This window comes from Halichoeres trimaculatus, unplaced genomic scaffold (assembly GCF_033239565.1).
Source record: "Halichoeres trimaculatus isolate MK-OKI-2021-1 unplaced genomic scaffold, fHalTri1.1 fHalTri1_scaffold_64, whole genome shotgun sequence".
NCBI lineage: Eukaryota > Metazoa > Chordata > Actinopteri > Labriformes > Labridae > Halichoeres > Halichoeres trimaculatus.
The window spans coordinates 120429-135844 of record NW_027437243.1 but is presented as its reverse complement, the minus strand read 5'-3'; the positions used below and the strand labels follow the sequence as shown (position 1 = coordinate 135844).

At 43.7% G+C, this 15416-nt stretch overlaps 1 protein-coding gene across 1 annotated transcript; it reads left to right on the top strand.

The window, feature by feature from the left end:
- Positions 1 to 8755: 8755 nt before the first annotated feature.
- On the top strand, positions 8756 to 11006 carry LOC141786703 (uncharacterized). The gene is made up of 2 exons (XM_074665249.1): positions 8756 to 10691; positions 10829 to 11006. Exons 1-2 carry the CDS (start codon positions 8756 to 8758, stop codon positions 10942 to 10944), a joined length of 2052 nt encoding a protein of 683 aa, XP_074521350.1. The 3' UTR covers positions 10945 to 11006.
- The last annotated feature ends 4410 nt before the right edge of the window (positions 11007 to 15416 follow it).

Below are 15416 nucleotides of genomic sequence, written 5' to 3'. Positions count from 1 at the left end.
TTCTTAGTACGGAAAGCTCTAGAGCAGGGATGTCAAACTGGTGGCATGGAGGGCCAAGAGGCTGCAGGTTTTCCTTCCAAACAAGAACTCCAGCAGCTGATTTGTCTGATTAGTCCCTGCTCTCTGCTTGAAGGTGAGGTAATGAGTGAAATCAGCTGGTAGAGTTGTTGGTTGGAAAGAATAGCTGCAGCCTCTTGGCCCTCCATGCCACCAGTTTGACATCCCTGCTCTAGAGTGTCCAGAATGGCACTCCTCGTGGGTTAATGCAGATAATAAGGTCAGATTAAAGTGAAAGTTTAGCTCTGTTCCACTTGTGTGTATGTGTCAGTGTAGCTTTAAACCAAGAGGGAAATGTATGAGGTAAAGATCCAGGTGGTCCAGCTGGAGGTGATTTCGAGAGTGATTGAGACACACGGGGATGTCCTCTGGGGCATGTTCCCTGGGGCATGATGGGTCCTGCACGGCTAAGAAAACATGGCAAGTGTGAGATGGCTGAGAGAAATAGACAAAATGACATAGACAAGGATGCGACAGCTTAAAAAAGGCAGCAAAGATGACTCGAAGGCGTTGTTAATCCATGAGTGATTTGACTTTGCGGCTTGTTTTTGTAGAGAAGAAAGACAATGTGTGAAGTTGTTGGTTGATTTGTACAGTGAGCTTAGTGAGAATGAACGTAACCCGCGCACCCCAGCCAGCCCGCCCGCCCGCCCGCAGGCCCCTGCCCAACCCTAGGTGGGGTCGGGGGCCTAGTCTCACGCCGCTGGCAGCTTCCCTCCAGCCCCCTCTCTCCCCCAGGGGCCTTGCTCTCCGGCGGGTCCCGGGGAACCCTAAGCGCCCCAGCCAGCCCGGCCAGCCCGGCCAGCCCGGCCACCCCGGCCCAACCCTAACCCAACCCTACGGACCCGGGTCGGGGCCAAGTCTCCCACCCCGGGCGGCCACCCCTTTAGCCCCCGCTCTCCCTCGGGGCCTTGCTCTCCGGCGGGTCCCGGAGAACCCTAAGCACCCCAGCCAGCCCGGCCACCCCGGCCCAACCCTACGGACCCGGGTCGGGGCCAAGTCTCCCACCCCTGGCAACCACCCCTTTAGCCCCCGCTCTCCCTCGGGGCCTTGCTCTCCGGCGGGTCCCGGAGAACCCACCCCAGCCCTGCTCTCCACTGGGTCCCGGGGAACCCAGACTTAAGTCCCCCTCCGCCGACTACACCAATTGGCCCGTCCCAAAAGAACAACGCGCCCCTGGTAGGAGGTGGCCATTTTTTGACAAGGCAAAACTTCAGCTACTCGTTAACACAAATATCTAATCAGCCAATCACATGGCACAAACTTTGAATGTGGACAGGTTGTTGGTGCCAGACGGGCTGGTCTGACAGGACTTCAAATACTGAGCTGAAAAACACACACACACACACACACACACACACACACACACACACACACACACACACACACACACACACAGACTGAGCCTACAGAGCATCCTCTCACCGCTCAGGGATGAACTTCTCCGGCTCCGGCCAGTGCTCCTGGTCATAGTGAAGGAAGCCTGCTGGGAACTCCATCGTCACACCTTTAGGGACCAGTTGTCCGTTCAATGTGCGGTCGTGGTCCATCTATCTGATCTACTTGAACCCTGGAGGGTAGAGGCGCAACGCTTCACTTATGACCAGGTCTAATACTTCAGCTCCTGGACACTGGTGTAATCTGGAGACTCCTGCAGCAAAAAGAACAACGTAAACACACTGCAGTAAACAACTAAAGCATCATTTACAGCAAAGGTTCCTGGGTAATAAAGTTAATTCACAACAATCCTAAAACTTCGGCCTGAGCCCCCCACCCCAAACGATTAAAGAAATAAAGAACCTTGGTATAAAGAAGTAATAATAACATAGGCACTATAACAACACAAAATCTTATTTAGTCAACTCATAGTTGTAGGATCAGATTATGAATGGTTTGTTTACATTCATGTTTGTTTGTAACTGAGCTCATCAAGGGTGAAAGTCTTTATGAGGGTAGGACCTTGTTAGTGCGGTTAAGTGTTTCACCCGGAAGGGTCAAACAGTTTTTGACCGCTGTGCGGTGAGGCACCATGGTGATGCAGAAGGGTGAACAAACATTTGGTAAGTGTATTACACAAGTTAACCGTTTGCTTTGTCAAACAAATGGACTGATCATTGAAAAAGCAAACAAAACCTGGAGTTTCATCCATCAAAAAGCCAACAGGAGCGCCTCAGTTGTTATCCAGGTGTAGCATCTCAGTGCCTTAAAGCATTGGCTTGGCATCTTCAGAAGTTGTACAATCCAAAAATTGAAATCATGAAATTGTAAATTTTAAGATGTCAAATTTAAGAGATTAAAAGTACGATGAATATATACATTTTTAAAACCGTTAAATACAAGACCCAAAGAAAAAAAATCAAAAATCAAAAATGATTAAAAAAAAGTCACAATGGGAGACGAAAGACATCGTTACCAAAAAAAATGTAATAAATTCTGAGAAAAGTGAAGACATTTTTTAAGTCAAAGCTTTATCACAGATAATAATTAAAAAATAATAATAATTACAAATATTATAATGTGCAAAATGAAAGTTCTGGCTTTAGAAATTTTTTCAGTCAGTGCATTTTGTTCTGAATACAAAAATGTGTAAGTATGTCAGGAGTTTGCGTGCTCTGTGTGACTGTAGAAACATGAAGGGGATCTGCTGTTTGTGTGGACATAAAAGTCTCACCCACAGTTTACAGATGAACCGTATTTCTTATTAAAGATAAAGATAAAGATAAAAAATACTTTATTAATCCCAGAAGGGAAATTCATTATTATTATTATTATTAGTAGTAGTAGTAGTAGTATTATGATTAGGAGACCATACTCTTTTAAAAATGCTTGCTTATATTTTCTGAAAGTTCTGCCTTCAGCCTGTTCTGATAAATACACACTGAATCTTTAAAGCAAACCTCTGTTAATGTTTATTCACTACCATCACTTTACAGGCTCCTTCATTTTATGAGAGCAGTAAAAACGATCTGGCTAAAATTGGTGGACTTCCTTCCACTTGAGTCTAACCCTAGCTCCATATCTTCTGCCTCTCCATCTGTCTGAGGTGGAGAACTTGATAAGTGATTGCTAGGGATGGAAAAAAAAAATGCTTTAAACTAGATTAAAAACAAAACAAAGAAGTAGTGTACAGTAACAGCTCAGGCCGTAACCTTGCTCTATCACTTAGAAATGCCAGTGTTTACAACAGATTTTCAAGTATTGGCTCACTCCACGGTTAGTTAAACAACGTTAAAGATGTCAGTGACCTCACCTCACCTCATGTGTCAGCTCTCTTCTCCAAGTGTTGATAGTTTCATGTAGTCTTCTTCATCCAGCATTATTTCACAGCTAACAAGAAAAGTCGGCTCCATGCTGCCCTCCAACGGTCGGGATGGGCTTCGTTCATCCCGAGTTCAAAGAAGGAGAGCCGCTCATCCCACTTTCAGCATTTAAATTAGCGGATCAAAACTCTCAATTTCTACTCAGTGAAAATTGTGTTTGTATTTTATTTAATAATAATTATTTATAGTTTGATTCGTTTTTACATCAAGTCGTGTTTATGCTGAAAGCGCAGACGTATGTAAACCACTAGAGTGAAACTTTTGGAAAACAATCAAGTATTTGAAAAAAAAAAACAACTAAAAGGATTATTTTTCTAAACTGTCGAGCAGGCATGGGAGAGTTAATTATTTGGACTTTTATTTCCCATTTTAATATTTTTTTTTTTAATTATTTTTATTATTGTTAAAACGTCAGGGACGCACGGGTTGCGTCTGAATTTGATTGGTGCAGATAAATTCTGGAATCTGTTAATTCCATCGGGGTATAAAATCAAGCTGGGCGTTCCTTCCGCCTTTTTCACCAAGGCACTTGGGGAGGTATGTTGCAAATTTTCCTGCTAAAGCTTGGCTAGCTTAAGCACAACTCAATAAAATGCATTTTTAGTCGGAAGAGGCGTGATATTGTGTGTTTCATTAATGTAATTTTTGTATTCCTTGATAAGATCTGTGACTTTTTTGAAGGTTTGACAGAGTTTAAATCATCCGTTGAGGTGACACAGGTCTTTGATCATAATAAATCTGAAAGAGATGCTTAATGTCATTTCCGATTGTAAAACTGATGTGAATTTCAAGTTGAAAGACTGTTTTGTAGCTTGTAGCTTTGATAGTTTCAGCTGCGGACATTGTCCGCATCGTTGTGTTGAAATTTATACTTGGAAGTTGAACAAAAACAAGGTAATCCTTAAGATTTGTGTTGAAAGAGAGACGATTTAAGTCTTTAAACGGCCAAAGTTAACTCGGTTTTGGTTTATCCTTCTTTTTTTACTGCATTTATGTGAATTTATTTGGTATAAGTGACTAAACAGAACAATTTCTGCCGTACGACCTCGGTGGTCGCAAGGCCGTTGCTGTGGCAGCACAAGCTAGTTTTCCATCTGTTTTCACAGTTTTCGGCTAATATTTAAGCTAGGTCATGCTGCAGCACAGCGCTAAACAGCTAAACATTGATTGAGGAGCTCATACCTGTGTAGCGTAGAGTTATGCGCCACAGATATTACTTTACTACAATTAAATATGTCCGTCCCTGTAATATTTTCAGCCGAGGTGTCCGCAAGCGTTTTATACAACAGCTCACACACGGTGCATACTTCCAAATGCATGTCGGTTTTAAACTAGCATCGACTAGCTCTGCTTTGCTGTAACAGTACACTTTAAACTCTGAAGGTAACATGATAGATAGAGGATTTTTTTCCCCCTTTTTTTTTTAACCGAAACATTCTGTGTTTTTACTATTACTGAACCGTGTCAGCAGTAATCTGTATTTATTTGACAGATTACACTGATGGCCATGTGACAGTGCTGGCTTTTCTTGATAAGATCTGTGACTTTTTCGAAGGTTTGACAGAGTTTAAATCATCCGTTGAGGTGAAACAGGTCTTTGATCATAATAAATCTGAAAGGGGATCTTAGTTTCATTTCCGAGTGTGAAACTCAATGTGAATTTGAAGTTAAAAGACTGTTTCTTAGTTTTAAGTTGTGATAGTTTCAGCTGCGGACATTGCCCGCATCTTTTGTTTGAATGTATACTTGGAAGTTGAACAAAAACAAGGTAGTCCTTCAGATTTGTGTTGAAAGAGAGACGATTTAAGTCTTTAAACTACCAAAGTTAACTGGGTTTTGGTTTATCTTTCTTTTTTAACTGCATTTATATGAATAAATTTGGTATATGTTCTTTTTTACCGAGACATTCTGTGTTTTTACTCTTACTGAACAGAAGTGTGTCAGCAGTAATCTGTATTTATTTATTACACCGACAGTTATGTGAGAAAGCTGGTTTTTATTTTTCTAAAGTAAAATTTCTATTATTTTGTGCTGACAACTGTTGGTCTATAAACAGTCAAAATCAAACCTCCTTAAAGCCTTTCCCAGTTAGATTCACACAAATGTGCTGCCACGTCTTCGGGACTGTTTCTGTAACACTAATATAAAAAGACTTGATTCTGTTGCGTTGTTTGCAAAGAGTTTTAAATATCATGCTTTGTACTGGTGTCAACGTCAATAGAGTAGAATAGAATGAAATAGAATAGAATAGATTTTATTTATGCCGAGGGGAAATTCAGGAGTCACAGCAGCAGCAAAATGACAGATTTTGGTGTTATTATAACCCTCACTACAATTTGAACAGAGTTTGTTTGTCGGAACTTAAAACACATGGTCCTTAACATTATAGCTTCCTTATAAATGTTCAATCCAATACAAAGAATCATGTTTTAAACAGTAATAACTATAAAGAGATAAATAACACGAAGAAGTGACATAAAACAACAACTATTTGGACTTTATTTTGTAATTAAAGAAATATTCTGATCATTTTTTCATTCAGAATACTGAAGCGAGAAGCACACAAACGAATTCAAACCATGACTGAGAGGAGAGAGGAGCACAGGAGAGGAGGAGGAGAAGAGAGAGGCGGGAGAGGCTTGAGGAGAGAGATGGTAAGTATGGAGAGCCGAAGACAGGAGCAGGAGGAGGTGGAGAGAGGGGTAAGTATGACCAGGATAAGGAGGTGGGACAAGAGACAGAGCCAGGAACGAGAGGAGAGGGAGAGATGGGAGTCAGAGGAGAAACTGAGACAGGAGGAGGAAGAGAGGGAGGTAAGTATGGCCAGGATGAGGAGGAGGGAGAGGAGACAGAGACAGGAGCAAGAAAAGAGGGAGAGATGGGAGTGGGAGGAGACACTGAGACAGGAGGAGGAAGAGAGAGAGGTAAGTATGGCCAGGATGAGGAGCAGGGAGAGGAGACAGAGACAGGAGCAAGAAGAGAGGGAGAGATGGGAGTGGGAGGAGACACTGAGGCAGGAGAAGGAGAGACTGAGACTGAAGGAGGATGAGAGAAAGAAACTGATACTGGAGGAGGAGGAGGAGGAGGGAACACAAATAGAGGACATAGTGATAGAGCTGGAGGAGCTGGAGGAGCTGGAGTGGGACATGAATCTGTACGAGGAGGAGTTAAGAAAGTTAACGCATGGCTTAGAAAAGACAAATGATGTGAATGGAAGAAACAGACTGAGACTGAAGGAGGAGGAGAGACAGATAAGTTTGCAAAGAAGAAGAGCACAAAGAGTGAAAACACCGGGACTGGTGGAGGAGGTGAATCAGCCTGAGGAGGTGTTAAGAAAGGCAATAGATGACCTAGAAAAGGCAAAGGAGCGCTTTGACAGAAACAGACTGAGATGGGAAGAGGGGGAGAAGGGGAGACTAAGACTGGAGGAGGAGAAGAAGAGGTTGAAACTGAGGAAGAAAGAAGAGAGAGAGAGACGGGCAAGTTTGGAAAGAAGGAGAACACCAAGAGCGAAAATACTGGGACTGAGGGAGGAGGTGAATCTGATCGACGAGCAGGTACAAAAGGTCATACATGAGCTAAGAAAGGACAAGGTCCTGTATGAGAAGGAGGAGACACTGAGACTGAAGGAGGAGGTGAATCTGATTGACCAGCAGGTACAAAAGGTCATACATGAGCTAAGAAAGGACAAGGTCCTGTATGAGGAGGAGGAGACACTGAGACTGAAGGAGGAGGAGGAGGAGGTGAAGGAGACACTGAGACTGAAAGAGGAGGAGAAGGAAAGAGGGAGACTGAGACTAAAGGAGGAGAAGGAAAAAAGACAAAGACAGGAGAGACTGAGAAAAGAAAAGGAAGAGAAGAGACTGAGACTAAAGGAGGAGAGAATAGGACAGGAGGAGGAGAAGGAGGGCATGAGACTGCAAAAGGTAGAGGAGACAGAGAGACTAGAGCTGAAACTGGATGGAGAGGAGGAGGGACTGAGACTAAAAGTGGAAGAGGAAAGACTGAGACTGAAGGAGGAGGAGAGACTTAAACTGGATGAGGAGGAGGAGGGACTGAGATTAAAGGAGGCGAAGAGGAGACTGAAACTGATGAAGGAGGAGAGACTGAAACTGGAGGAGGAGGAGGAGGGACTGAGACTAAAAGTGGAAGAGGAAAGACTGAGGCTGAAGGAGGAGGAGAGACTTAAACTGGATGAGGAGGAGGAGGGACTGAGATTAAAGGAGGCAAAGAGGAGACTGAAACTGATGAAGGAGGAGAGACTGAAACTGGAGGAGGAGGAGGAAGGACTGAGATTAAAGGAGGCAAAGAGGAGACTGAAACTGTTGAAGGAAGAGAGACTGAAACTGGAGGAGGAGGAGGAGGAGGAGAGCCAGAGACTTAAGGAGGCAAAGAAGAGAATAAGAATGAAGGAGGAGGTGAGAGTGAAACTGGAGGAGGAGGACCTGAGACTGAAGGAGAAGGAGCGACTGAGACTGAAGGAGGAGGAGAGACTGAGACTGGGGGAGAAGGAGAGACTGAAGGAGGAGGAGGAGGAGAGCCTCAGATTAGAGGAGGACAAGGAGGAGAAACTCAGACTGGAGCAGGAGGAGGAGGAGATAGTCAGATTAGAGGAGGAGAAGGAGAGACTCAGATTGGAGCAGGAGGAGGAGGAGATGGTCGGATTAGAGGAGGAGGAGGAGAAGGAGAGACTCAGATTGGAGCAGGAGGAGGAGGAGATGGCCGGATTAGAGGAGGAGGAGGAGAAGGAGAGACTCAGATTGGAGCAGGAGGAGGAGGAGATGGCCGGATTAGAGGAGGAGGAGGAGAAGGAGAGACTCAGATTGGAGCAGGAGGAGGAGGAGATGGCCGGATTAGAGGAGGGGGAGGAGGAGAAGGAGAGACTCAGATTGGAGCAGGAGGAGGACGAGAGACTCAGATTAGAGGAGGAGGAGAAGCATGAGAGACTCAGACTGGAGGAGGAGAAGGAGCAGGAGGAGAGACTCAGATTAGAGGAGGAGGAAAGAGACAAACAGGTAAGTATGGAGAGAAGGAGAAGAAGGAAAGAAAGGAGACTGAGACAGGAGGAGGAGGAGGAGAGACTCAGACTGGAGCAGGAGGAGGACGAGAGACTCAGATTAGAGGAGGAGGAGAGACTCAGATTAGAGGAGGACGAGAGACTCAGATTAGAGGAGGACGAGAGACTCAGACTGGAGCAGGAGGAAAGAGACAGACAGGTTAGTATGGAGAGAAGGAGAAGAAGGAAAGAAAGGAGACTGAGACTGGAGGAGGAGGACAGGCTCAGACTGGAGCAGGAGGAAGAGGAGAGGCTCAGACTGGAGCAGGAGGAAGAGGAGAGGCTCAGACTGGAGCAGGAGGAAAGAGACAAACAGGTAAGTATGGAGAGAAGGAGAAGAAGGAAAGAAAGGAGACTGAGACAGGAGCATGAGAGACTCAGACTGGAGGAGGAGGAGGAGGAGAGACTTAGACTGGAGCAGGAGGAGGAGGAGAGGCTCAGACTGGAGCAGGAGGAGAGGCTCAGACTGGAGCAGGAGGAGAGGCTCAGACTGGAGCAGGAGGAGAGGCTCAGACTGGAGCAGGAGGAGGAGAGAGTCAGATTAGAGGAGGAGGAGGAGAGACTCAGACTGGAGCAGGAGGAAAGAGACAAACAGGTAAGTATGGAGAGAAGAAGAAGAAGAGAGAGGAGACTGAGACTAAAGAAGGAAGAGGAGGAGAGACAGAGACTGAAAGAGGAGGAGGAGAATGAAAAACTAAGAATGAAGGAGGAGAATGAGAGACTGAGACTGAAGGAGGAGATAGAAAAACGCAAGCAGGAGGAGGAGAAGAAACAGATGCAAGAGGACGAAGTGGACAAACTGATACGAGAGGAGGAGGAGAAACTGATTCGTGAGGAGGAGGAGACACAGATGCAAGAGGACCAAGTGGACAAACTAATACGAGAGGAGGAGGAGAGATTGATTCAGGATGAGGAGGAGACACAGATGCAAGAGGATCAAGTGGACAAATTGATACGGGAGGAGGAGGAGGAGGAGAGACTGACACAGAAGGAGGAGAGACTGACACTGAAAGAGGAGAGACTGACACTGAAAGAGGAGTTATTAAAAGAGAAGGAGGAGAGGAGACAGAGACAGGACAAGGAAGTCATTGAAAGACAAGAGATGATGGAGAACAGAAGGAGGAGAAGGGAGAGAAAACGGGAGGAGGAAGAGAAACTGAGACTAGAGGAGGAGGAGGATTTAGAAAGACTGTTACAGGAGGCGGAGCAGTGCTGGAGACAGGGGGAGAGACGAAAACAGGAAAAGAATAGGAAACTGAAACAGGAGCAGGAAGAGGAGAGACCACCAAACCAGAATGAGGAGAAGGAGAGACTGAGACTGAGATTGAGGGAGGAGAGAGAAAAACAAAAGCAGGAAGAGGAGAGAAAAGCTCTTATGGAGAAGACCAGGAGGCAGAGAGAAAGACAGGAGGAGGAGAAGAGACTTAGAGCAGAGGAAGAGAAGGAGAGACTGAGGCTAGAGGAAGAAGAGAAAAGAGTGAAACTTGAGAAGGAGAAGGAGAAGGAGAGACTGTTGGCACGGGTCCTGAGAGTAGATGACGAGGAGGAAGAGCCGGAGGTACAGATAATCAGACCAGATGAGGAGGAAAAGGAGAAAAGACTGAGACTTGAGAAGAAGAGACTGAGGCTGGAGGAAGAGGAGAAAAGAGCCAGACTTGAGAAGGAGAGACTGAGGCTGGAGGAAGAGGAAAAAAGGGTGAGACTTGAAAAGCAGAGACAGTGGGAGGAGGCAGGGTTGCTAGTGGTCCTGAAAATACGTGACGAGGACGCAGAGACGGAGGTACAGACATTCACAACAGATGAGGAGGAAGAGGAGAAAAGAGCCAGACTTGAGAGGGAGAGACTGAGGCTGGAGGAAGAGGAAAAAAGGGTGAGACTTGAAAAGCAGAGACAGTGGGAGGAGGCAGGGTGGCTAGTGGTCCTGAAACTAGGTGACGGGGACGAAGAGACCGAGGAGGAACCAAGCCCATATGAGGAGGAAGAGGAGAAATGGAAAGATGCGGTGTGGGCGGACAAGCGGGAGATGACGGAGAGCAGGTGGATAAGGGAAAGAAGAAGGAGGGTGCTGCGGGAGCAGGAGGAGAAACGTAGAGGACAGGCACACTCTGGGGAACAGGAGGAAGAGAAAAGTCATCAACCTCTTCAAAATGAGAGCCAGTTTTCAAAACTGAAACTGCGCCTCCTGGAGCTCCAGAGGGACCGGGTCCTCAAGAACATCACCAGGAGTGAGAAGAAGGAGGCCAAGATCCAGGCCAGGGGTAAGAAAGCAACTTTCAAACCTTGTTTTTAAATTTCTCTTTTAAAAAAAAGATTTGATTTGATCAAAAATCTGTCAAATAAGAGACAATCTCTCAGCTTCACTCAAAAGTCACCTTGAATATTTGGTTTCTTTCAGAGGATCCTGATCCTGCCGACAAGGAGATGCGCTTACGGAAGCAACAGTCCAAGAGGATGAAGCTGCAGAAGAAGCAGAGAAACCTGGAGGAGAAGATAAGCCGCAAGACGGGGTGAGGACTCCAGGATGAACTCAGCCAAGGAGAAGAGGTAAGTGTTTGGTAAGTATTTGCATTATTTAGTACACACACACACACACACACACACACACACACATACACACACACACACACACACTTCATAAAAAAAAACTAAAAACACACAAAACATTTAAACAGTTAAACTACTTTCAAAAATCATTTAAATTAGAGAAAAATAAAAACATAAAAAACCCTAGAATAGTTATTTTAAAGTAGGTATAAAGTAGAAGAAAGTTATTTGTCCTCCGATGAGGGGGGGTGGTGGCAGGGTCAAAGTAAAAGGTTGGACAACACACACACACACACACACACACACACACACACACACACACACACACACACACACATAAAATTATATTATTCTTTCAATTCAAACATTTCATTAAATGATGCTTGATTGGATAAGTTAAAGATTGTGTGTTGTCTAATAAAAGGTATTTAAATGATGTTCAAAAAAGTTCCCAAAATTAAAATAATTATCCAAAGAACAAGAAAAAAAATCAGGCAAAAAAAAAGTCAGACTCTAAATAGTTCTTTTAAAGTAGAAGAAAGTTATATGTCCTCCGATGAGGGGGGGTGGTGGCAGGGTAAAAGTAAAAGGTTGGACAACACACACAAAATTATATTACCCTTAAAATTCAAACATTTCACTAAATGATACTTGATTAGATAGTTAAAGCTTATGTGTTGTCCAATAATAGGTTTTTAGTTCATTTATTTTTTATCACTTTTTTAATCACAATTATCATCTCAATTACAAAAAAATAAATGAATAAATTAAACAAATAGTTAATTTAAAAGTCAGACTCTAAATAGTTCTTTTAAAGTAGAAGAAAGTACTTTGTCCTCCGATGAGGGGGGGTGGTGGCAGGGTAAAAGTAAAAGGTTGGACAACAAACACAAAATTTTATTACCCTTTAAATTCAAACATTTCATTAAATGATACTTGATTAGATAGTTAAAGCTTATGTGTTGTCCAATAATAGGTTTTTAGTTTATTTTTTATCACTTTTTTAATCACAATTATCATCTCAATAACAAAAAATAAATGAATTAATTAAACAAATAGTTAATTTAAAAGACAGACTCTAAATAGTTCTTTTAAAGTAGAAGAAAGTTATTTGTCCTCCGATGAGGGGGGGTGGTGGCAGGGTAAAAGTAAAAGGTTGGACATCACACACAAAATTATAGTTATTTTTCCTATAACATTTTACTTGATATCTTGATAAGATGGTTAAAGCTAATGTGTTGTCCAGTAAAAAGTGTTTAAATTACGTTTAATAGAGTAGTCTCCAAAATCACAATAATTATCCTGATAACAAGAAAAAAAAAAACAGGCAAAAAAAGTTAGACTCTGAATAGTTCTTTTAAAGTAGAAGAAAGTTATTTGTCCTCCGATGAGGGGGGGTGGTGGCAGGGTAAAAGCTAAAGATTGGATGACACACACAATTTTTTTTTCTAGGAATCATTTAAACTTTAAAAACAACTAGTTTGACAACTTCCAAACTAGTGTCTTTAATGTAGAACAAAGTACTTTGTCCTCCGATGAGGGGGGGTGGTGGCAGGGTAAAAGTTCAGAGAAAAAATCAAAGTTAATTGTTGTGTGTGTCCAACACAATTATCAGTTCAGCTAATAATCTGCTAATCTAATTTGAAATAGATGAACAGAGCTTGTTCAGGTGTCATCCAAATCAAAATTTTACAGCCAGTGTTTTTCTAAACAAATTTCATCTAGTTTAATGTAAACAGCTATTAAATCATGTGGACAATGAATAAAAAAATAGTTTGACCAGACTCAGCTCTTTTCTGAAATAGTTCTTTAAATATAGAATAAAGTTATTTGTCCTCCGATGAGGGGGGGTGGTGGCGGGCCAAAAATAAAAAACCAACAACAACAACAAAAAAACTGGAAGGAAAGCTGCAGTGTGTGCTGAGACACACACACAATCAAATAACATGTAAATAAATTAAAATACAATGTTAAGAAATGATCAATTATTCAAAGATCATAGGACACATGATCATAGGTAGTTCTAAAATAGTTCTAAATAAATGATGACTGTCATGATCTGACGAGATAAATTTCCATCTTAATAAATATGAGTCTGGAAACAAATACTTTCAAAATAGGACTTAGTGATTGGATGAGGAAAAGAGACGGTCTGAAAGCGTAGCATGGAATAAAGTTATTTGTCCTCCGATGAGGGGGGGTGGTGGCGGGCTAAAATTAGGCAAAGCAACAAAAAGCAAGAAGCATCAAACAGAAGAAGTGTGTGATTTAACACTCCAATATGATATAGTGCAGTGATCCATTCACAGCCAATTTGAAAATGACAAAGATACACAGTCAAACAACCTGAAAAGGTCAAACTTGTGAGAGCAGATGTCCCTGACACAGAGACAAAAGAACAACCCGAGCACAGGCGCTCTAAACCACAATGTAGGAAACATTGTCAGCGCCTATTTGAGGTAAGTTCTCATTTGAAGAAAATCAAATGTTGTGAGGAAAGGCCTCAAAGTACGGCATCTTGTCTCCCACTGGCTGTCACCTGCCTCAAAGGCTCCTGAGTGGATGAAAAACACAGGGATGGACCCGCAGTACAACACCATACCGCCCGCTTCAGGAAAAGCCCAAACTATCAGCACCAACAGCCGTCAGCCAGCGTGGAAAACACTACCGGAGCATCAGTGCATCAAAAAAACACTGAGCGACGACGGTTGAGCTCTTTCAAACTCATCAAGTGGGTGCAATGTCGGGTCCTGAGCTGGGACCAGAGCGGGCTTCAGTGCAGCGTTACCACAAACCACTTGAGCTTACGGCCACGACTGTTCCAGTGAATGCAAACGCTGCAGTAAATGCAGGTATGACATGCAACGTGTTGTCTGGATCGGTGTACGTGTGCTGCTGATGCTCCCTGAAAGTTTTCTTCCACAGACGCCCAAACAGCTCAAACTCAGGTGTTGTATCCATGGAAGTGTAAGCCTTCATATTTAAAGCCTGTGAACTGACAGCTACAAAGCCATTCCTCCTCTCTTTTCATTCCTCTCTGGTTTTATCTGATTGATCGTAGCTGCCTCGCCAACACTGAGGCGCTCATTTCCTGTCCATCGGCCAGGTTCACGTGTGTTACACTGCAAAGGAGCTTTTACTGCTGCTTTCTGCTTCTGTCCCAAGGTGTCCATCTACAGAGAAACAAAGGAGGGAAGTGGAGACACGAAATGAAGTGAGGTGACGTATAACAAACACCTGACAGACAAACCTGTGAAACCTGTGAGTGTACTTTCACTCCCAACAGGTGAGTGTTCTTTTGCATGGTGTGCTGTCAACAAGATATTGTGTGTCATGTGACTCCAGAGTCATGATCTCCGCAGGTGATCCAGATCTAGAGCAGCAAACAGAACCAGGGTTCAGCCCCAGAGGTCTGGGCACTGTAGATCCTGCTGCAGCAGAAGATCGGGATGCTACACCCAGTTTGAGCAGCTGGTACTCTGGGAAACAGTTCACCCTGACCCGTGTAAAGTGGCTACACGCTCTCTGTGTACTCCAGCCTCTTCAGTGCCGTGTGGAAGAGTTTTCCCAAGGCCGAGGAAAACGTTTCAAACTGAAGAAACTGACTGAGTCTGAAAACTGTGGATAAAAGCTCAGAACCAGTTCCACAAGCACACACACACTGCCCAGTTCCTCAAGCACACACACACTGCCCAGTTCCACAAGCACACACACTCTGCCCAGTTCCTCAAGCACACACACACTGCCCAGTTCCTCAAGCATACACACACTGCCCAGTTCCTCAAGCACACACACACACTACCCAGTTCTTCAAGCACACACACACTGTGCCCAGTTCCTCAAGCACACACACACACACTTCCCAGTTCCTCAAGCACACACACACACTGCCCAGTTCCTCAAGCACACACACACTGCCCAGTTCAAGCACACCCCATTTCCCCCCACACCCATGAACCTCTTTACCAATGAACCTGTGGTGCCACATCATGTTATAACGCCCCGTGCTGTAATACTGTAATACATTTTCAATTCATTTTGTAAAAAACAGCATTTTGTAATAATCTGACACATTTTGTTTTATAGTGTTTTAAATGTATGTGATAAACTTTGCTGCATTATGTAGTACATTCAGACATATTGCATCAGTCATTACAAAATGCAGGTGTTGTATTTTTTTTATATCAAGAAAATATAAGAATTAGGTGCATTATGCAACAAACCAGCCAAATAGATATCTCAAATTAAAAAAAAAAAAAAAATGTTATACCATCAGAAATATATTGTAGGTGTGGGTGCCTGGAGGGCTGAGAGGTGGGCAAGGCACCTAGCAACGGGTAAAACTGAAATGATAGGAATTTTAGGGCGCAAGGTCTTTTGGGGCCGTGGTTGTGTGGTGTAGTCAGCAGAGGGGGGGTGCTTAAGTGTGGGTGCGCAGG